The sequence below is a fragment of the Pithys albifrons genome, chromosome 2 (assembly GCF_047495875.1).
Source record: "Pithys albifrons albifrons isolate INPA30051 chromosome 2, PitAlb_v1, whole genome shotgun sequence".
Lineage (NCBI taxonomy): Eukaryota > Metazoa > Chordata > Aves > Passeriformes > Thamnophilidae > Pithys > Pithys albifrons.
In genome coordinates this window covers 33,533,941-33,557,012 of record NC_092459.1, presented here as the reverse complement: position 1 = coordinate 33,557,012, position 23,072 = coordinate 33,533,941, and the positions used below count along the sequence as shown (strand labels likewise).

The 23,072-nt window shown below is 41.2% G+C and overlaps 1 protein-coding gene across 1 annotated transcript in view; it reads left to right on the top strand.

The window, feature by feature from the left end:
- Window positions 1-4,182: 4,182 nt before the first annotated feature.
- Window positions 4,183-23,072, top strand: part of ME1 (malic enzyme 1) — a 167,035-nt gene continuing 148,145 nt past the window's right edge. The window contains exon 1 of the mRNA XM_071548681.1: window positions 4,183-4,444. Within this exon, the coding sequence (XP_071404782.1) occupies window positions 4,340-4,444 (105 nt within the window). The 5' untranslated portion in view covers window positions 4,183-4,339. The remainder of the gene's footprint in view (window positions 4,445-23,072) is intronic.

Genomic DNA, 23,072 nt, shown 5'->3' with positions numbered 1-23,072 from the left:
ATAAACCAATGTATAGAAACAAATGTTTCCATAAATACATTAGCAACAAAACAAGGGCTAAGGAATAACTTCATCCTTTATCCAGTCACTGTCCCCAGAGGTATTTAAAAGCCGTGTAGGTGTGTCACCTGGGGACATGGTTTAGTGTTGGGCTTGGCAGTGCTGGGTTAACAGTTGGACTCACTGATCATAAAGGTCTTTTCCAACCTAAACGATTCTATGAACTCATTCAGACTCCATTCTGTAGACAAGAACATGGGGTATACCAGACCACAAACCCAATAGAAGTTAACAGTGTTGCACTATTGCAAAAAAACCCAAATATTGTGCTAAGAAGTAGGAAGGGAATCAACAGTGGTAAAACATGTAAAGCCCTCCATTGATTCAGGGCTAATGAGGTCTTGGCTGGAGTACCATGATCCACAGTGAGCACCCAACACCTACCATCAGTTGGTAATAGATCAACTACAGTTCTTAATGAGGTGCCTCAGACAAGATATCCAAGTATGACTCTAAAAAAAAGTAGTTAAATGGATGTTTATGCCAGGACATAGGAGTTCCCTTTTTCTTCTTCCAAACCGATAGCCCTGGAAGCAGGATGTGGAGCTGCCAAACTTAAAAGTGGTTCAAGGGAGTCCAAATCCTCTGGTCAGTCATAGCCTAACACAAGGGTATTTTCCAAGTTCCATTCTTAAATATTGAAACAGAATGAGTCACCTTCATTAATTACTTCAGCAACAAAGAAATATTTTTCCTGTATATAACTCTCCTTACTATTGGCTTGCTAAAGCAGGTTGTCAAGTCTAATTTATTGAAGCTTTTTAACACTATGTTGAGATACAAAAATACAGTAAACAAGAAATTGTACTGGTTTTGGCTGAGATGGAGTTAATTTTCTTCCTGATAGCTGGTACAGTGCTGTGTTTTGGATTTAGTAAGAGAATCATGTTTCAGTTGTTGCTCTGCAGTACTTGTCCTAAGGCAAGGACTTTTCTTTTTGTCATACTCCGCCAACAAGGAGACACACAAGAAGCTGTGAGGGAGCATGGCCAGGACAGCTGACCTGAACAGGCCAAAGAGATGTTCCATACCATAGAAGTCATGCTGTATATAAACTGTGAGGAGCTGGCTGGGCTTGGGTCAGTAGGTGATGAGCAATTGTCTTCTGCATCACTTGGTTTTCTTGGGCTTTATTCCTCTTTTTGTTACTTCCCTTTTAATTACTATTATTATATTTTACTTTTTTTGATTGTCAGTCTGTTCTTATCTCAACCCATGGGTTTCACCTTTTTTTAATTCTCCTCCCCACCCCACCAGCGCAGGGGAGGGCAGGGAGCAAGTGAGCAGCTGCACAGTACTTAGCTGCTGACTGGGGTTAAATCACCAGTGTTCCTTCCAGTCTTTTTTTCCCTAGGACTATTTCAAGTAGACCTTTCATATACCCCTAGTACATCTGAAGAGATTTGAGAGAGACAAGAAGTACAGACAGTGAGAGGAAACCATAAGTACTTAGAAAAAATCGTGAGTAGGATTTCTTAAAGTGTAGCATATATAAACCATTTGAGAAAAAGAATTAGGTGCCTGGCAGAAGGGCAAAGCCACTCTATTTTCTGTCAGAAACATGTTGATAATGTACAATGCTCACTAATAATCTGAATGTGGGCTAAGATTTACAAAAATACCTGTATCACATACGCAGCCATTACAAATCACTTGGCCACTTAAAAACGCCTTATTTATAGTCCTATAATACAGCCTTATTATGCAACAGAATAATCACCTCTGACTGCAAATGTAACTGCTAAACATTATCCTTTTGACTATTTTGAACTATTTTGGCAGTTCAAATATTGTGAGGTCCTGGAAGAGCCATTCTTAAATTTGTCTTGCTCAAAGATTCTCTGCAAATGGAATACAAATGCACAACAAAATTTGCAGGAGGGTATAAAGACAGGGAAGGAAGGCAATCACTAGCAGCAGACTCTCACAAATAAAGACTTACTAATCCCATTACATGGTAAAATGTTCCAGGCCTTCAGAGGAAGACTTCTACAGGCAACACTTTTTCTTCTTTTTTCGATCTTCCTTTTGAGCTGAAAAGGTCTGTTGCCATTTTTACAATTCGTTTATCTCAACAGATAGTTATGATTTAGTTTTTATTAGTGTTTGAACATAACAAACCAATAAATCGTATTTTTAGGAAGATAGGGACAAGTAAATTTGTACTTAAAATGTTGAAAACTCTGAAGTCTGATTACATAAAATGAACTTCACTGTAATTATCTGGTTCATTGCATACCTTTTATAACTGGGGTGAGGTGAGTCAGGGCAAGTGCTTAGCAGGGGTCAGACCTCTGAGCAGGTACTCACAGTGATTGCAGTGACTTTTGACATAAATCAAAGAAGTTTTTTTTATAGACAGCGTTGCAACACGAAGATAAACAAAATATTGCATTAGGTTAGCATTCTGTCAGAATGGTTTTAGTGTACCCACAAGGAAAGGAAAAAGGATGTTTCTATGTTGCTTTACAATTTTGTAGCTAAGAAAGACCTGAAATGCTACCCCCCTTATTCCTGATACCTATTGAAGGTAATATTCAGGACTTGGGTGGGTTAGCAGGTATTTGGCTATCCAGACAAATCCAAGGAAGTCTATATAGTTAGTCAGAAAAACTCCAAGTTTAAAGTCTTGAAGAAACTTTCTAGTTTTAGTTTACTGCTTTCCATAATCCTGAGATGATGGAGCAAGGGAGAAGTTTATTTACTGAATTTTCTGCTGACTTGGAAATCAAGTTTCCAGAAATAGAGACTTGGAACCCATCCAACTTTCCTTTGTTAGTTAACTGCACATAAACTTTTTGGAGCTACTTAACAGGAAATTCAGGAAAGGCCAGATTCTGTGGGAGCCTTTTTTAATAAAATACGAAGTAGTAATATGGATACAAGGCCTATGGATTAAATGTGAAGAGGTAATTTTGAAAGAGCTGCAAAATTTTGATCTGTTTGTTGCTGCTTGACAACAGAAACCAAACCCTTCTAAATCATTCTTCTAGTCACACATTTCAAGGAGTAATTTTTTCAGCAGGACTATGGCAATAATTTGGAAATTATTTTTGCTTACAGGGGCGGTACCATGGTGTAATGGAGAGCACTCTGGACTCTGAATCCCAAGGACCTGTGTTCGAGTCTCAGTGGGACCATCCCCTGGCAGTTCAATGCCTCCCTGCCATCCCATCCCCTCACATCTCGGATGCTCAGCAGGGTCAGCCCCGGTTAGTACCAGGTGCTGTGACAGTCCCGAGGACTTCCCTGTCACTGTCCAAGCTCGCTCGGCCGTGGCAGATGGACCTTAGGACTTAAATGGTGGGGCCAGTTCTGAGCATGCTGTGCCTCACCTAAAAAATCCACTGCACAGGCTAGAAGGGCACGTGGGGAGAGCCCTTCCCAAATCTGCGTTTGCACAGTCTGGCCATACATACATACATTTTTGCTTACATACATGAATATAGAGGAATAAAGCCACAGTCATACAGTACACACCGGGTTGTACACAAAGAATTTCAGAACACACTGCACAGAAATGTTAGGGCTAGCGGTACAAACCAGCTGAACACCTGCTCTGCCCCAGTGCTCTCCATCCTGACCAGACACAACCCTAACCACCACAGCTGAAGCCAACCCACGGCTAATTACATCAAACGTGCTCCTGACTGTACGAAGCTATGCAGTCCGTCTCCTTCGGGAAAGATTGGATTTCATGGCCATTTAAATAGCAGAAGGAAAGTGAAACTTGACTGCTGCCCGGGGGAGGCCCAGCTCCTGCGTGTGGCCGCGCCCGGGGGCTCAGCTGGGGCACAGGGGCACGGCCGAGCGGTGCCTTCTGCGCCCTGGGCACCCCAGCCCCTCCGTGACGAGGGACAGCTGCGGTTCCCCCAGCCGGTGATCGCACACCGGCCTGTTTCTCCGGGCGCTCCGCAGGGGCTCTCGCAGCGCTGAGCGGCACCCCAGCCCGCACCCCCGGGGACGGCCGGGCCGAGCCGTAGGTCCGCACCCCCGGGCAGGGCAAGGCAGAGCCGGGCCGGGCCGCAGGTCCGCACCCCGGGCTCCCTCCTCGCACCTGGGCGGCCGCGAAGCTCCGGTGACTCAGCGGCACCCGGTGACCCCCTCCCGGTGGCGTCGCCTCGCCGCGGCTCTGCCCCCTCCCTCCCTCTCTTTCTCCCTCCCTCCCTCCCGGCAGGATCATCCCACCCCGCCGGGCGGTCACCTCGGCAGGAGGAGCCGCCGCTTCGCCTCCGCTCCCGCAGCGACCTGACGGCAGCGAGCCCCGCTCCGCCGCGCCATGCAGGCAGGGAAGGCAGCCGAGAGCAGGCGGGACGCCGGCCGGCCCCTGCAGCACACCATGAAGAGGGGCTACGAGGTGCTCCGCGACCCCCAGCTCAACAAGGTAGGGGCGGCAGGGCAGGTGCGGCGCTGGGCGGCAGCCCGAGCCCTCCCGCGGCCCCCCGGGTGAGGGGCGGCCGTGCCGGGCGCTGCCTGCGCTGCCGAGGCCTCTCTCGCCGCCGCCACCTGTCACGGCAGCGCCCGGGCCGGGCAGGGGGCAGCGGCACTTCCTGCGGGCCCCGCGCCGCTTCCTCTGCCCTGGAGGCAGCCGAAGCCCCGCTCACCCCCCAGCACCCGCCCCGGCACGGAGCCATCCCCTCCATCCGCAGGGACGGGAGGGAGGGGAGGGGGCAGCAGCAGACGGGAGGAGGATGCTCAAAGTTAAGCCTCTCTATTGCGAGTTCTTGCTGCCGTGCTTGTGTTTTCCCGGTACCCTCCCTCTTTTCCACGGATGCCCCACCTTGTTTCCTGCGGGCAAACCCGGCTGTTCGTGCTGTCCAACCTTTTTACCCCTGGCAGGTGGAAAATGCGTTTTATCACTACTCTTGGAGCTGTAAAATGCAACTGCAGTTTCCTCCCTGCTCTGCATCAGCCAATGCAGCCAGCTTTTCTAAGAGATGCCATAGCACAGCAAAACCTTTCTGTCACATTTCCAGTTTGCTTAAGAATGGTAATTCAGCTTAGTAAAACTTTCTAAATGTGTAAGACCTATCTGGAAAAAAATAAAGCTGAGTAGGTAAGTGTTTGCACAACTGATAAAGATGCAAAGTTCAGAACAATAAAACAGTTAAATTGTCATTACAAGCCCTGAATTTGCTGACCAAATAAGAAAGAGATAAAGAGTAAAATGATGTGTGGTTTCACCTAGCACATGAAACTTTGGTCAAGCTCTTAGCCCCAAACTTGCATGTTACCTGTAATGGTGCTCTGACTTGTACATCTGTATTAGAATGTGTGTACAGTCATTTGCTTGTTGCTGAGTTGGATAAATTGACAAAAACTATGTCTCTAGTATTGCTGGAGAGGTTGACTCATCAGTGAAAGCTCCATGTATTAGTTAAATGAATAGTGCTTTTATTAGTGTTGGTGCTCGACTACAAAGTTTTCTTAGAGGCTGTCTTGTGTGTGTGTAGGCCTGAGAAGGTCTCCTGAGGTCAGGTTAAAGGAAAATTAACCAAAATATAAAACTCCCAAGAAGAAACTGAGGAGAGGTGTTTTGCTTTGGGTTGCTTTTAAACAGCTGTAATATTCACAGAAAAAGTCTGATTCAGCAAAACCAGAAAGGCCAACCCAATGGAAAACCCACCTGGTTTTATGAAATTAAATGGGGCTTATTCTAAAATGCATCGAATAAAGGGCAGTCAGAGGCATCCTCATTGCTATGATTCTCCCCTCACACATCATACATCTTGCCTCTGAACAGCGTATCTTAAGGGTGGGTCATGATGAGGTGCTAAAGAGGATAGGTTTTGTTTGATTTTGTTGCAGCAGACAGTGGTTACAGAATATTCTGAGTTGGAAGAAACCGACAAGGATCACTGAGTCCAGATCTTAATTGAATTACCCATATGGGGGATTGAACGCATAACCTTGGTGGGTGAGCTCTGTGTTCTTCCTGGATTGGACTTTGATCTTTTCTCACCCCCTAAACTGTGGCGTAGCACATACCTACTAAAGAGGAGAGAAGCAGTGAAAAAAACATTGTTCATTACCAGCCACATCTACCCAGTGAACAGAATTCAGTGTCAGAAATGCTCAGCTGAAAAATATGGTCTTCGTACCTATGAGGAAAATCTGGTCCTGGTCTGGTGAAGAATAGGTAATCTAGTTTTCTAACTGAGACAGTTGGGTGTGCCTGTATTACACCCTAATATACATATATATACACATATATGTGTACCTATATATATGCACACATATATATATCTACATATATATATACACACACCTACATACATACATATACACACACACCTCCTAATATGTATATTTTATTGCCATATATGTACACTAAGTTCAAATATGTTGAGTACTGCCATCATGGTTGCCAGTTTGATAGCTCTTGGCCTGCCTATATGGGTGGAAGCTGGTACTCCCAGTTAATTTTCTATTGCCAAGGCTGTTAAACAAGCATCAGGTTGCTGAGAATTCAATCTGAAGTAGATAAAATATCTCCTTTAATGATTCTAAAGTACAGGAATTGTTTGGAGTCCTGCAAGGTGCCAGAACTTTTTGCTACCTCCTGGGCCCTGTCGAGGAGTTGCAACTTCTCAGGATCAGCATTTTCTTGTTCATATAGTGCCAGTTTTAATAGTCCATAATTGGCAAAAGAAGACTGTAAGCACTAAACAGTGGTATCTAGCAATGACTCATAGAAAAATAAGGTAGATGATGTTTTCAGACATCTTTAAAAGTAGATGCAAGAAGAAATAAGTGCTGGACTTAAAAAAAACCAAAAAAAAAAAACCCCAAAAAACCCCCAAACTCAACCTCCAAAAAACCAAAAAAAAGCAAACCCCAAATTCTACCTCTATTTAGCTGCTCCATTAAGGTGCCCCAGTAATAAATCTGGATTTCCACTTGCTTGTACATCACTTTTTATATTTAACCTTGATGGCTGTTGAAGGCTGAGAGAAAAGGCTGTGGCAATTTCAGGGTAAACAAATTTCTTCTTTTCTACTTGGACTCTACTTCTATTTGGATGGCCAAATTTCTAGAACATACTGAGAACTGAAGTATGTTGATGGTTATAGACAATGTAATTCTTAAATCCTTTATGTTTTATTTTGTTAGTAATTCACAAATAAGTACAAACTTCGCTGGGGAAAAGCTTCATAAGAATGTTTAGTTGTTTTGTAATTTTTTTTTCTAATTTGTTTTTATTTCACCGCCAAGCTAAGGAATTTTGGGTCACCAAGTGGTTTCTGGTTTGTACCATCTCAGCAGTGGTGTTACATCAAAAATCATGCGGAGCAGTAGATCATAACACAATGAATTTAATTATTTGGGGACATGCGTCCAAGTCTATGGGCAATAATTGTGATTTACTTTATTGTCTGAAATTTTAGGTTCATAGTGTTTAAAAGTGCATTTAGAACCTCTTTGGTAGTTGTCTGTCTGTTTCCCTCAGGAAGCTAAACACATTGTAAATAGCGATTACAAGGAAAACAAACACAGTTTCACTTCTTTTCACTGAAATAGATTGCGTTAGTAAACTTTGGCTGGGGATTATATGCTTTTTAAGCTCATGAGCGACAGGAGAGTGAAAGTTGTTTGTTCTATCCCTACTATAAATTCCATTTATGCTTTATTCACTGTACAAGTTTACAATTTTAAAGCACACAATTAGTTTAACACTATACTCTCATCTTTTTTTTTTTGCCTTTTGATATTTAAAGACATCATAGTTTTCCATAAACTGCTTATTTTCAAAATCTGAGAGTGAAGATATACAAACATGCATTTCAGTACAAAACTTTTCCGATAGCCTGTATTAGTTGCCAAATCTAAACACTTCACTGATTGAGAAACTTTGCCATTGGAGAAGTGCTTTGCTTCCAGGCTGCTTTTGTATTCTTGCAGAGCAATTCATTGAGCAGTAAGTGATTCTATTAAATCTGAGTGCTGTAGGACTTTTTACCCTCCCTCAATGCTTAATTTTAACCCGTCTCCTGACTGACTGCTGTGATCATTGCTGAGTGTAGTGTGCTTGTAAACCATTGGTGCCTCTTTTTCTCTTTTGCTCTATTTAAGTTGCACTAAAGCACTGGAAAATTTCTGAACGGACTGTCCAATGGGGCTGCTGAATATTTGAAAGCTCCCAATGTCCGTCCCACCTGCAATAGCATTGGTGTTTTATCCTTACACTTCCTATATGGGATGCCCCTGGAACTTAGCAGGTTTTCAAATAAGCAGTGGTATTATTTGTTGGCTGAGTTGACTGTCAGTGCATTGATTCACTCTGAGATTTACTATAGAAGAACCATACTTGAACAGGACCAGATGTCCCTTTATCCCAATGTCTTATTTTCTAACAGTGGCCAAACTGAATCCCTCAGGAGAAGCAGAAGAGTGAAGGATCCCTCTAATGAATAATCAGTTCCAGGCTGAGGAAATGAGCAGTTTATTAGAGGATTATTAAGATATGAATGCTTGTCTTTCCTATCAGATTACACATGCTGTGTGTACTAATTTAATAAAAATCAATTGTAAGCTTTTTAGAGAGAATTATGGACTTCACATTTTGCCCCTACATTTCAAGCAATGGGGGGAGAATACTTGTGGAGTAGAGATATATTTTGTTCTGTATACAGATAGTTGCCTCACTAAAATCAAATTTGATTTTGAGAAAGTATATATCTGTGATTTTTGTGGGTGACATACAAAAAAGGTTTCACAAGTTTAATGTTAGTTGATGACCCTATAACAGGCCTCAGAAAACCCAAACCTCAGTAAAAAATCAGAAGTTTTCCAATGTCCAGTAGAGATTTTCGCTATCTGATGGGTAAAACAAGCATTTAAGAAACCCCACTAAATAAATCTATTTCTTTATCAAATACCAAGTATTAGAAGTATTTTTCCTTCCATTGGTAATGTTCACATTTTCACATCTAAAAGTTGTGTGTGCATCTTGGCTGGGTCCTCTGGAGTGGCCAGTGTGCACTGAATGTTGCTTTTGCCTTAGCTGTAGGTAGCTCTTCTGAGAAGAAACCTGATGAAGTTGGGGATGGAAGAGGAAAACACTCCTTAAATGGCATATTAGAAGCACCTGTATTAATTTGTAAAATAGATTTTCTGGAAATTACTTTGTATTGCAAGGGATGATTTCATATTAAGTGGCAATAGGTATGATAGTGTTTTTTAGATGGGAAGATTGTCAGCTGCATGTGAAAGTAAAGGTATAATTGGGGGATTTTTTTGTTTTTCAGTACAGTTGCTTATCCCTCTGACTTGATTCTATCCCTATCAGATTCTCTAGCAGAGCAGTTCTGATCCTGATAGGGATAAACACATGTGATTTTTCTGGTCTTTGACAAGAGTACATGGTGTAGTGGTTATGGTAGCACAAAAACCAGATCAATCTGGTTTTTGAAACTTTTTAGAATGAACTTGTATCAAATTTCCCTATATGTTTGGTATTGCATTTTTGATCTACTACCGTGACCTTTGACACTAGAGTTGCTGTTCTATGAAACAGCAATCTAAAATGGAAGTTTCTTCAAATGTGGGGTTGGTTCATACCACAACTGTTTGCTGACAATCAGGACCATAAGTTGCAGCTTGGCAGAACTGCAGCCACTGTGTTTGCTTGGGTTTGGGGCAAGGGTGTAAGCTCAGCAGTGGCTCACTGGTGGGCACTGTAGGGCTGGGTGAGGAGATTGTCCCATTGGTGGTGTATTCTTCCCTCTTGCAATCACCTTCTTGAGGTGTGATGGAGGAGTTGTGATGAAGGATGTCTTTTGTATGAGTGCTTTTATTTACAGTATGGGTGCAGGGGCTTTAAAAATCAATTCTGTCCTTTTTTTTCACCTTTATTACTTTTAAGGCAGGTTTGTTCTGCGTACTATTAATAATGAAAAGTCTTGGGAAAAGCACAAAGTATTTCAATCAGATTATTTTTCCTCTGTCTTCTATTTCATGTATACAGCTTGCAGTGTTCATTGCCTCCAATGCTTTGCTCCTGACCTACTAGGTGAGTTTCTGTGCTTGGTGTTATATTCTTTTCTTTCTGCTGGCCTCCAATTCTTTGCTTGCAGTTATGAAAAATAGCACTGAGACAGCAAGTTGGGAACAAAGTTCTGTGACTTGAATGAAAAGCAAGTAAAATGGAAGGAGAAAAGGTTAGACAGCAAGCTCTATAGCGGTAATAGCAACTGAGTAGAGGGATGAGTTATCACAGGAAGCTGAAACTTAACAATTGTTTTGCAAATTGCTTTGGGCATTAAAAACACTTTTCAGTTGTGTAATTTTCTTTGAACTTCAGTAACTGAACACAAAGTTGATCTTTTCACTTTTGACTGAGGAATCCTATATCCATGGGTTATAAATCCTATTTGAACTGAAACTTTAATCCTGGCACAGAGCACCTTGTAAGTACGATCTGTGTATTTAGAATGGGTTAAACCTTTCTATGGTAGGTTTTATAGAGATGCTGTCCAGAGAACTTGGGGTGTGTTTTTTTAATCTTACTGATAGATGCTGACAATAAATAGGATAAGAGCTCACTGCAAAATTGTACTTCTGTCTAGGTAAAATAAACTGCCGAAAGTGTTTGTGCTTTCTGCAGAAAGCATGTCTTGGAATAGAGAAGTTCTTATTTTGCATTTTGTACTTTATGTATAAAATTCTGCTGAATCAGTGTCTTGTATCAAGCTGTCTCTGAAAAAAACAGAAGTTGCAGCTGTAGCAGGCACAAGGTTCTTTGCCTTAGTCCTGCTTCCCTCTTGGAGGAAAGGAGGAAGAGAAGGGTATGTGACAGCAATGTTTCTTATTAATCCATGACCCCAGGTTAAAATGTGCCATCTTTGCTTTGTCATAATTTTCTTTCCTTACCTGCTCATGTTGGCTTTGTATTTGATGCATGATGTCCTTCTGGCTGCAGTTGTCAAGGCCCACAGGGGTTCATGCCAAAGGTCTCATTGCTCCAGCCTCTGATGGTGAAGTGGCCCATTGCTGTTGTGCTAAATACATTACTGCTGATGGAGGTCTTGAACAAAGTATTAATGCCCTTCAACTAAGTCCTTCAGTTAATTTTTTCCAGTTTATATTTGAGAATTTTACAGTGGAACAGCTGTTTAGAAGAAGTGTAGAAGCATCATTTGCTGGAGGATGTGATTCCAGGGTTTCAACCACAGTAGCAAGTGGTTTGTCCTCCCTGCAAATCTGAAGAGTTCTTGGAGGGTGTCATTTGTGCTCCCTTGGCTGTAGCAAATGGTCGTTGCCTGAGTGCTCTGTGCACATCATGGCTGGAAGAGTAGCATGAAAAGAGCAGAAAAGAACAGAAATTCCGCTGTGGGTTTGTGTGGCTGTCTAATGAGATCGGTTATGCCATGATTAAAATCAGTAATACAGTTTGTCAGTCGGAGGCCATTAGTTAAGCTTTGTTTGAATGTCCTCGTCGTTCATGGAGGGGCTTTCTCTGGAGGCCAGGCCCGTGACTGGGAATATTTTACAGAAATTACCTCCATTATCTGCTTTAACACATCAGGGAGGTAAATCTTGTGTAGGAAAAAGGCAGTAAAATGTGGTTGTGTTAACAATTTGCAATACATGTCAGCCAAAGTGTTGTGCAGGAAAGCTGCAGCCAAACATGAAGCAGTAACCATGTGTCTGCAAAGCTGGGATAGGTGGGACTTGGAATTAACTTCCTCATAGACTGTTAGAAGTAGCAAGGCTACACATTAAATTCTAAGAGACCAGGCAAAGGCTTTGGTGTTTCCAAGTGTGTTACCTGAAATAGGAATTAAAATATTTAAATAAAGATGCTGGTGGTTTCTAGTCAGAGGAGGGGAATGAATTTGGCTTGACACTTCAATATTCTACCTTATCATTCAGAGAGAAGAGTACCATGCACAGTCACCAGCACTGCTTTCTGGAAGGGCTTGCAGTCATCAGAAATCTGCCTAACCCAACTGAGACATTAAGGCGTGTTATTTATTGCTGATGTCTCAATAACTATGAATTGACTTGTGGTTCTGAAATTGCAACTGTGCAAGCTCTGTGTGGAATGTGCCATATGTCTGTTCATCTTCCCAAAAATCAGTCACAGATGAATTCAAAGAAGGTAGGGGAAGTCATCTAACAGGTGCTTTAAGAAAATGTCAAAATAAATTGAATAGTTTTTGTTAATATTCACCCTGCGTAGCCTGCATAGATTGAACTGTTACGTCAGTCACTCTCTTCTTTACCTTCCCCTTTCTTCTCTCAATAGCGAATTTATACCTTTAATTGAGAAGTAAATGATTGCTGTCAAGCATATTTAGATATGATTAACTTACAGTTTAGAAATATTTTATTTTTTTTCTAGAGCAAATAGTAGAATAATGATATCCTTTAAGAGAAATAAGAAAATTGCTGTGTAGTTGTAATGTGTTGGGTTGTCATTATGACTAATTTTCTTGATTTCCTGATATGCGGCAAGACAGTAGGAATTTTAAGATTGCCTCAAAGGATTATCAGTATGATGCACATTACTGATACCTCAGGAGTTGGGACAGACAGGATCTCCCAGCCATGGAGAATCTTAAGATTTGACCATAATCACAAATAGGAAGATATTAGAGAAATACCTAAGAACCTGATTCTAATACCAATTTTAGTGTAAGCTGAGAGTAAGTGAATGGTAGAAGGATTCAAGAGGGGAAGCTGCCACGAAACTGGTGTGAAATTAGCTCTGGTGCATCCTTAAAAAAAACCCAAAACAAAAACCAGCCCTTTGTCACTTGGCATGTTTGAGCCCCTTTAACCTCGACAGACTTGTAAAACTTGATTCCTAGCAGCCCATTTAGAAAGAACTGTTGAAATATTAATAGTCTTCTGAGTAAGTGGTTTTGGCTAGTCTGACTAAATTGTTTAAAATGATGAATTGTATAGTATCTCATGATTTTGATTAATTAAGATGACTTTAAATCTGCGTGATTTCAGAGAAAAAAGGTGCTGTGGAGAAAGCTAAATTAGTTTCTGTTAAAAACAAATCTCTAAATTAATTTTGTATGAGAATTATTTACTTGTATTCCTCAGTATAGATTCTTCTAGGAATTAATGAAAAATAGCCCCTGAATTACATGCACAAGGAAACAAGTTTTGGTCTTAAGCTTTGCCAGTGTCATTTGTTGCATAATTCCGGAAGCAGAAATCCTGACTTAGAAGAAGGAGGTCACGGGGCACCCTGGAGGCAGTCCTTGCAGGCACTGTGTGCTTTCTCTTGGAATCAGTGTCTGGAGTTTACTTCAGTACTGTTAGTGCCAATTCCTGGATGAAACACAATACTCTGAGCAGGACCAGAGTTGTTTACAATGCAGAGGAAGTGTGGAGTAAACAGTTTTTATACACATAAAGAATACATAGCATAGCACTGAAGAAAAAAAGCTCTTATGCTCTGAATACTTGTGGCTTTCAGCCAAAGATGCAGAAATATGTCAGCATGTAGACATCTAGTCTGAGAGTTCAGAAAGCACATTCGTCAACCTTAAAATGTAAACAAGGCATACAGCAACAATGCATTTTATCATTGCATGTTTATGCTTAGTTTTTACTTACTTTATTGTTCAAGTGGCAACTATTACCCATTTCTGGCTTAGAAAAACACTTGGTTTTTTTTTAACCCTCTAATTAAGTTTAATATTAAACTAAAGTCACTGTTCTGCCCCTTCTTATCCATCTTATCATTACAAATGGTTTGAGAAATGGTTAAAAAATTGATTCAAGGTGATTTTGCTTAAGTAGATGTAGTCTTGAGTCTTCTGTTAGTCTTTTAGATTCATCTGTCTTATTAATGAATTGTGTTTATCTTTGGAAGAGAGTAGATCCTATGAGGTATGAAATCATTTTGGTATCTACTTCAGATCGGGTATCACAGTTTAGTTTTCTTTGACTTGTCCCTCACAAGTGATACACTTTTGAGTTTGGTGTGGAGATTGGACAGTACAGAACCACTGCTGTGCATGAGAAGAACAAGAAATACATAATTCCTTTTTCCACAAAGGCAAAAGTAATTCTGTGTTTTTAATGATTGTGACAAAAAATCTTTGCCTTAAATCTGTCCCAGAGAGGAGTGCTTGGGGTGATTATGAAACATCTTATAACATTTTCAGTAATGATGTCTAGCTGACTTACTGGATTTGTTCCTCCAAATACCTGACTTCAGAAAGCAGATTTAGTGTGTGTGGGATGTCGTTATGAAGGAGACAGTAAAGCCGCTTTACCTAAATAGTAAGAAAGAGATGAATAGTTAGAGATAGAAGTCAGAATAGAACACAATATTTCCAAAGTAAAATGAATACCTGAATCTGCCAAGCCCTTGATGTTGCTTCGATTTAATATTGATTTGATTTGACTTGAATTTCTTCAAGTCCTATATGTCTGGTTTTTTGGAGTGATCGGACAGGAGCAGTGCACTTGCAGCCTGTTTGTGTTCCTTGGTGGGGAGATGCCTTTTTGAAGCTCTTAATGATCCTCCCACATCTTTGTTTCTTACACACACACATTTCATTCTCCATTGCTTAACATTTGAAGAGACTACTATCTAGTTAATAAACTTAGGTTAAAAATTATAAGGGTTAAAATGCTTCATCAGCTGATGGCCAATTAAATGTGTGGTTCTAAAACTGTTAGAAAGGGCTTTTAGGGTTTCATAGGACATTTTTGCCATTGTTAAATTTGTTGAAGTTGCAACTGAGTTTCTTTAGGGAAAGTAAAAGAGCAGTTTAATAAAAATGCCCAAATTTAAGTTTCGCTCAAGTACAAAGTATCAAACTCTAAAGCTGACATGTTCAACAGTTTTAGTCCATAATAAATACATGGAATAAAAAAATCCTTGTTGGGTTTCAAGATACTGTCTATTAAAAAGTAAATTTATCTCCTGCTATTTATAGGAAAATGGAAAAAAACCCTATGAAAATGCATTTCAAACTTTGTGATTTCGTTCTGTAGCAGTAGTTGGAGTAATTCCTTAAAGCTCTTAGAGTTGTTTAGCTTTAGTTTTGCCCTGACATAAGCAATTGTTAAAAGTCAGAATAGAACACAATATTGCCAAGGTTCTAGGAGAAAGTGCTGGAGGAAGAATGAAGAGCCTTCTGCCACAGGATTGGGATTCAGGCTCTTGGACCTCCTGCAGGAGTGAGACCTTACAGCAGTTTGTTCTTTCTGCTGCGCAGGCCTTTCAGTCTTTCTCAGGTCATATATTTTAGGTGACTGCTTGACAAGTTAATCTCCAAGATTTCTCTGAAATTCTTCCCTTGCTCTTATCTAGAATCCATGTGAGACAGTTCTTCTGATTCCAAGATATAACTCCATCTTGGGATGTTTCAAGTTGCCTCTGTCGAAGGAGTGCTTTGAAGTTCAGGGATGCAAATTTATGACTAAGGCAATACAATTCTTATATCTTGGGAGAGTATAAGATCCATGTGGTTTATGTCTTTTTATGTTGTTGTTTTTTGTTAAGACAAGAGTTCATGCCAAATTCCCTAAGTATGAGGCTTACCAAGTGCATTAGCTTGTGTAAATGAAGTCTGGATAAAGCATTGCTCTAGGTCATGTGATAGAAGGTCTGTCTGCTTTTTCAGGTGAGTCAAGGGTCAGGTAAAGAAATAGCTTGCTAATTCTGAATTGTGATTTTTACTTCCTATTAGAGCATACAAATTCTTACATTTAGCACAATGCAGCGGTTGAACTGAATATATCGATTGTAGGTTTGTATGGCCAAACTTTGTGAACGCAGATTTGGGAAGGACTCTGCCCACGTGGGTGTGCCCTTCCAGCCTGCACAGTGGATGTTTTAGGTGAGGCCCAGCGTGCGCAGAACTGGCCCCACTGTTTAAGTCCTAAGGTCCATCTGCCACGGCTGAGCGAGCTTGGACAGTGACAGAGAAGTCCTTGGGACTGTCACAGCACCCGGTACTAACTGGGGCTGACCCTGCTGAGCATCCGAGATGTGACGGGATGGAATGGCAGGGAGGCATTGAACTGCCAGGGGATGGTCCCACTGAGACTCGAGCTCACGACCTTGGGATTTGGAGTCCAGGGTGCTCTCAATTACACCATGGGGCCGCCCTTACATCGATTGTAGGTGAGGATAAATAAATAAATAAATGTGGGTGAGTCTGTGTAAACAGCTATCAGAAAAGGTGTCTTACTGTACTGCTTTTTTTCTGCTTGCAGCACACATCCTCAGCAACTGTTTGAAAGGAACACTTTATCTAAGCTCAGGAAAAGTAGAGCATCTCACTTTGCATCTTACCTGGGGAAACGTAACCTTTCTGCCTCTGTCTCGTAGCCACTGGTGTTGTATTTGCTGTAAGAGGAAAAGTGTTCCAGGTCAAGAGTCTGCGTGAAACTGGAGCCTCTGAGCTCCTGCCAGGCTGTTTGCAGTACTGAGCTCTTGTGCTTCTTGGAGTACACGGATAAACTCCAAGCAGGAAATAAAATGTGAGTGCTTCCTTCTCAAGTGTAATTCTTAGGGGAAAAAAAATTCTGTAGGATAAAGACACATGTCCTTCAAACTAATATTATTTCTCAAACTTCTTACTTTTGTGTAGTTTATGGTGGGAAGTATCTCGTTCTCTTTCTATAGTTACTGAGGCCTCTAACAGTCCTCCAGTGCATTAAGGATGTTGTGGGTAAAATGCCAGTGAAAAGAATAGATGAATATAGGAAAGTATCATTCAGTTGTCATAATGTTCCTCCAGCAGGTTAAACACAATGTGTGAGTAACAGACACCCTTTCTGGTTTGCTTTGAGGTACACTTCACAAATCTTTAAAAGCTTTCCTTGTCTCATTTTAGAACTATGTAATGCATATGAGCACACGCATTTCCCCCTACTTAATTAGTGAGCTCTGCTTCATCAAGTGAGACAAAATATTGTAGTCGTTTGGGCACTGGACTGGAAACTAGGTCATGCACTAAGATTATTAAATCTTAGTAATGTAGTTTTCTCATCTAAAAAGGCAAATAGCATTTGAGAAATTTTTGGGGTGAAAACTAGTATGAAGTACTTGGTCTTATATAATTAGTCTTTTTAGATCTAGCTTACTATATTGTCTTTGTACTACTATAATCAAGTTTCTGTTTGATTTGTTTCCTTGATGGGGTGAATCATCTTCCAGTTTTTGCAGTAATCAGTCAGCAGGCTGATACTTCTTTAAAAGTCACATCTAAGTAGATCCATATTGAACCTGTATAGTCCTGATGTATTCTATCCATGTCCTTTTACCTTCTGCTGTATTGCAATTATAAATAGAGAGGGTATTAATGGATATGGAGTCTCTTGCACATACTGTTTCCTAGATCCATGAAAAGCCATTAGACAGGACTGCAAATCATGGCCAGTGCTGAATGCTGGGTGGGGGGAAGAAAGATCTGAATAGGAAGGAAGAAATGGTCCATCTGTGTAGCTAAATCTGTTCCTGGCTTCAAGCCATGCTGTGCCACCTTCAGATTAGTTCCAATTAGGTGAAGCAGTAGTTGACCCTTGGCTGCCTCCTCTAAGCTCCTGGTCCTGGGCAGCATTTGAAGGGTTACATCCATTCGAGCTGAGTGGGGAGAAGAGGTGAGAAAGTGTTCAGTATTTATCACCTGAATGCCCGAGGAAGCTCAGGTCAATACTTTCTGCAAAGAACGGTATTTCAACCTCCATGTAGCCACTGTATATGTATGGCCAAACTTCGCAAACAAAGATTTGGGAAGGGCTGTCCCCACGTGGGTGTGCCCTTCCAGCCTGCGCAGTGGATTTTAGGTGAGGCTCAGCATGCGCAGAACTGGCCCCACCATTTAAGTCCTGAGGTCCATCTGCCACGGCCGAGCGAGCTTGGACAGTGGCAGTGAAGTCCTCAGGACTAGAAACCTACAGCACCCAGCATTTCCCAGGAGGTCTCCCATCCAAGTACTAATCCGGGGCTGACCCTGCTTAGCTTCCGAGATCTGATGGGATCGGATGTCAGGGAGGCATTTAACTGCCTATGTAGCCACTACTCAGTACTTTTTAACTCTGTGAAACTTCCTTTCTGCAAGAAGCTTGAATTCATGTCTCCAGAACTTAAATTCATCTGATGATGTGAGTGAAGGCTGACTTTCTAAGGGTATATGTAGCTATCTGAAGTTTTTGCTAGCTGTTGAATAGGCAGAAGTGATACAAATCTGAAACATGCTATTTTCCCACACTTATGATTCTGACATTGATTCCCTAGAGAAAATGTCCTGCACAGAAAATGTCTATAAAGGATGAATAAAAACTCTTGTCATACCTTGTATGATGGAGCTGACTATTATTATCAAAGATATCTTTCTAAAAATTTTTGATTCTTTCCTAAAATGTGCTAAAAGCAATGCATGTGTATGTCCTCTAAACAAAAGAAGCTACATAATTTTCTTTATGTATGAATTTTTAATATATACTTATAAATCTCACCTCTGTAGTGTAAATATCCATCAAAATACTATTTTCTTTGGAAGATAACTCAATGAGGGTTTAACAATTAGTAAAATGATTCTGGTTTTATGTCAAAATATGGAATTATATTTTAATCCTCTCATATTTTGTATTTCTCTTATGGATTTCAGCAGTGACCAGAAAGCCTGCATGATGAATTAGTGTCTGTGAACCTAATCGTGAAGGTAATTGTATAAGTAGCTACAGAAAGGTAATGCTTGTCTGACTGTGCTCTAACTTGCCAGCCAGTGGAAAATACTTATATGTGTCTATGTACTTAAACATAAAGAAATAATCTTTCAACTACCATGAGAGAATGTGTAACATGCATAAAAGCCCCATTTGTTTTATACTGGCCTTTTGCTTGCTCTTCATTACTTTACATGGGTGAAGCTGCCATGTGGAGAAAAGAGCAATAGTGCAGTAGTTATACAGCTGTGGAGAACCAGAGCTGAGTCTGTTATGGTGAATCTCTTCTGCATTCCATAAATCTGTTATCTTCAGCAAATCTAATTCCTCATTAATCTGATTTTGGTGCTGTGGGTGTTGGGATCCAACTGTGAAAAATGCAGCTGGGATTGAAGGTGGTAGGACTCGAACAGTAATTTTCCCTACCTGTCCTGTCCTTTTTTCAGTTGACATTAAATGTTATTATAGCCAAATGGATTTCTGTTTCCAACAACTAATACATGTTTGCAGGAGCAGAACTGGAATGTCTGGAAACTTGTTTTGAGTCATAGCGTGAGGAGAGCCTCAGACTCTCTAAATCATGTATGTTGGTATTCCACTCTGCTTGAAATGAGTAGTTAAAGGAAAATGCAAGTTAACAACTGAGTGGTTTTGTTAGATGTGGCATATGGGACTTAAGTATTTGAAGTAATCACAACAGCATGTCCTTGGTTTTAAAAGACTACCTTCTAAACAAAATTACTCCCACTCCTGTAGTTTTCCATGCTAAGGAACTTGCAAAGAGAGTATTTTTATAAACCTTTTCCATGATTTAACTTGCCCACTTTAGTCTCTGCTCTGACATTTTATCTGTATGTTTTGTCAGAGTGTGTTAGTTTAATTTTAGGGATTTTTTTGTTGTTGTTGTCTGTTTATTGCACTGCAGTTGGCCTATCTCAATAGGCTTTTTGATGTTTTGGCCCAGATTCATCTGGCTTACACAGATGTGTGAAATCAATGTGTGTTCATTTTTTCCCCTTGCCTGACTCAAAAGAGCACATCAACAACCATAATAACACATACCATTTCAAATGAAAGTACCTGGCATTCCTCAACATGAGCTAGTTATTTTTAGTATCTGGTGGGAAAACTGTGATGCTTCTTGAAATGATCCTTTTTTTCTATGAAGATCACTTCTGAGTGCTGTGTAGGAAGAAACTTGCAATATCATCATGGAGTCTGTGAGTGAAATACTATAAAGCCATAGCATTATTCCTGTCAGAAGTGTTCTCAGTAGGTCTGTAGTCCAACCCCCTACTCAAAGCAGGGTCAGATATGTAGAGAGAACATGTTGCTCGGGGCTATGTCCTGTCAGGTCATGAAAATCTCTAGGGATAGAGTCTGTACAGCTTCTCTGGGCAGCTTATAGATGTATTTGTACTCATGGGAGGAATTTTTTTTCCTTATAGCCTGTCTGAGCCTCTCTTTTGTCTTGTACCTGTTGTCTCTTGTCCTTCTGCTGTGTACTGATGTGTAGAGCCTAGCTCTTCTAGGTAGTCTTAGCACAGGTGCTGGAAGGCTGCAGTTAGGTCCCCCCAGACATTCTCTTCTCCAGGCTAAACAAGCCCAGAGAGTGTGTGCTTCAGCCCCTGATCATCTTGGTATCCCTTTACTGAACTCACTCCAGTTTACTGATGTCATTCCAGTATTGGGGATGCAAAGTTGGACTCTGCAGTTCAATGAGTGCCAAGTAAAACAGTATGATCATTTCCCTCAACCCATGCCCCTCTCAGTATGCTCTACTGCTGCTATAATATAGCCTAGAATATGACCGGCTGCCTTTGTCTGTACACACGGTGGCTCCTGCTCAGTTTACCATCCACCAGGTCCTTTTAAACAGACCTGCATCTCCTCATCTGGTCAGTCCATTGCCAGGCTAAATCACTGCAGCCTTTATTGTTTACTTTCTGGGTTGCAGCACTTTGCATTTGTCCTTGATGAATTTCACAATGTGCCTGTCAGCCCATTCCTCCAGGCTAAGTTCCTTTGGATAGCAGCCCTGCTCTTGGGTGTATCCACCGTTGCCCCTGTTTGGTGTCACCTGCAGGCCTTGTGACAGTGTGCTCCATTGCCTCTCCAGGTCATTGGTAAAGATGCTAAACATGAACTGGGGGGTGCAATATAACCCATTAACTGGTCCCTCCTGAGCCCCATCATCCAACGGCATTTTTTTAAACCCATCTGGTTGTCCATCCATCTGCACTGTAATATCCAATATGCAAAGATTCTTTGGGCTCCAGTTTTGAAAGCCTTGCTTGAGGTGAGATAAATGATATGGTCTGTCTCCCCTTGTCCATAAGTGCAGTCATTTTACCATAGAAGGCAATCAGGTTGGTGAGGGATTATTTACCCTTGACTTAAGTCCAGTCTTTAATGTCCTAATTGCCTTCCTTAGTTCCCTCACGATCTTGAACTGTGCTAGTCCTCAGTTACTTCACCTAAGGCTGCCTTATTGTATCCCCAATCAAGTCTTTTTAATTTGTGGAGAGCCCATCCAGCTCTGGATCACTCCTGGCTGGCTCACACAGTATCTCCTGTATCATCCCTGACACTTTCCAGTAATCTCCTGGATTGTTTGTGTCCTGTCATACTGCTCTGCTGGCAGAGGTGAAGGAGATTAGGGGCTGCCATAAGAACAGAGGGCTGTGATCTGGAGACTCCTCTTGTACCTACTGGAGGAACAAGAACAGTTTCTCAGCCTGATACTTGGTTCCTGTTGTTGGTATCTACTGCAGCCAGGGATTTCAGGTCTCAGCTAAGCTTTCATATTCTTGCTATATCAATAGCAGGAGGAGAAAGAAATATTTGCATACACATGGTGTATGTGCATGACCTCTATGTCAAACTTGTATGTTCCATTGAATACAAGTCTCTTGGCAATATTGTACGGGTTTTGGAATGCTGTAAGAAAGAAAAGCAGTTGTGTTTCTGATCCCTCTGCTGCTGTTTGTGGACTTTGGAAAGTGATACCAACACTTCTGTAAAGGAAATACAGAAAAACTAGAGCAGCTCCTCAAAAATCTGGGGAAATACTTATTCAGGCAAACCCAAAGCAGTGCTTTATTTTTAGAGCTGTTTGTGTAAGTACCTGTTGCCACAGGAAGGTCTAGCAGAACTCTCTAGTTCTCATCCCATCCTGCTCTTTCTGGCTTAAGAGGAGCCCATCTGGGGCTGTTTCTGAAGCAAAATTGTTAATAGTAATTTCAAGGAATTCTTCTAATAACTACGAAAGTGAGCAATCCCATTGTCACTAAAAAACTTTAATTCCCAGGTTGAAAATCTTCTGGCTGGGTCTACAGAGCAACTAAGCTATGATAATTTTGTTTTTATTATTTTCCATACCCCAGTTGTTTTCACTTTCCTTGGCTCATTTAGATCTCTCAGAGGTTTTGGTGCATGGAAATCAAACTGCAAGCCACAGTCCAAGTGTGCTGCAAAGAAGACATAAATGAAAAGTTTGAAAAGCCTCCACACCAACTGTTTCAAGCTGTCATCTGCTCCAATTGAGTGAATTGTTAAAGCAGGTCCTACATCTGTTACTAAATAAAGTAAGCTAGCAGCAGCAACTTGAAACCCTCCTGGCTAGCAACCTACAAATAGGTTGCTGTAGTTAAGAGTTCAGAGCAGCTAGAAAGGATGGTCTGTCTTGCTGTCATAACTGATTTCACTCACTTGGAAAAGGGGACAATCTTTCATGCTAGATTTCTGTCTCTGATTTTTGGAATCTTTCATTCTCCTTTTTTCCTTTCCATTTTCAGCTGTCAGCTGTTCCCATGCCACATACCTTTCTCAAAGTTGTTTTGCAGCTTTGATGTTTGTTTGGTTTCTGAATGGTTTTTGGATGCCCTAATAGTAGCCTAGAAACTGAGACCCAGAATCACAGAATAATTTAGGTTGAAAGGCACCCCTGAGCTTGTCTGGCCCAACCTTTTGCTCAAAGTAGGGATGTTTTCAGAATACTGCAATGTGTGTAAATGGAATGAAACCAGATCAAAAGGAGTCTGGTGGACCTGTAGCTTAGAGGACATGGTGATGCTCATGTGCTTTTATCTTTGAGTTCTTAAACGGCTTGCACCATTGCACTGAAGGCGTGCTGACTGCTTCAAAGAAGGTTTAAAGCAATCTCTATGGCACTGACTAGCTAACTGACCATCCTCCTTACTGTGGTCTACCTTCAGTAATCTCAGCAACTGGAGGAGAAACTCATATTCTAGAGCTTTGCTAGCCATGGAGCTTACCAGTGGGAGCTTACAAGACATAAGAATAAAATTAGGCTAAGAATAAAGAAGACATATTGGGGCTGCATTTGACCTAATCAA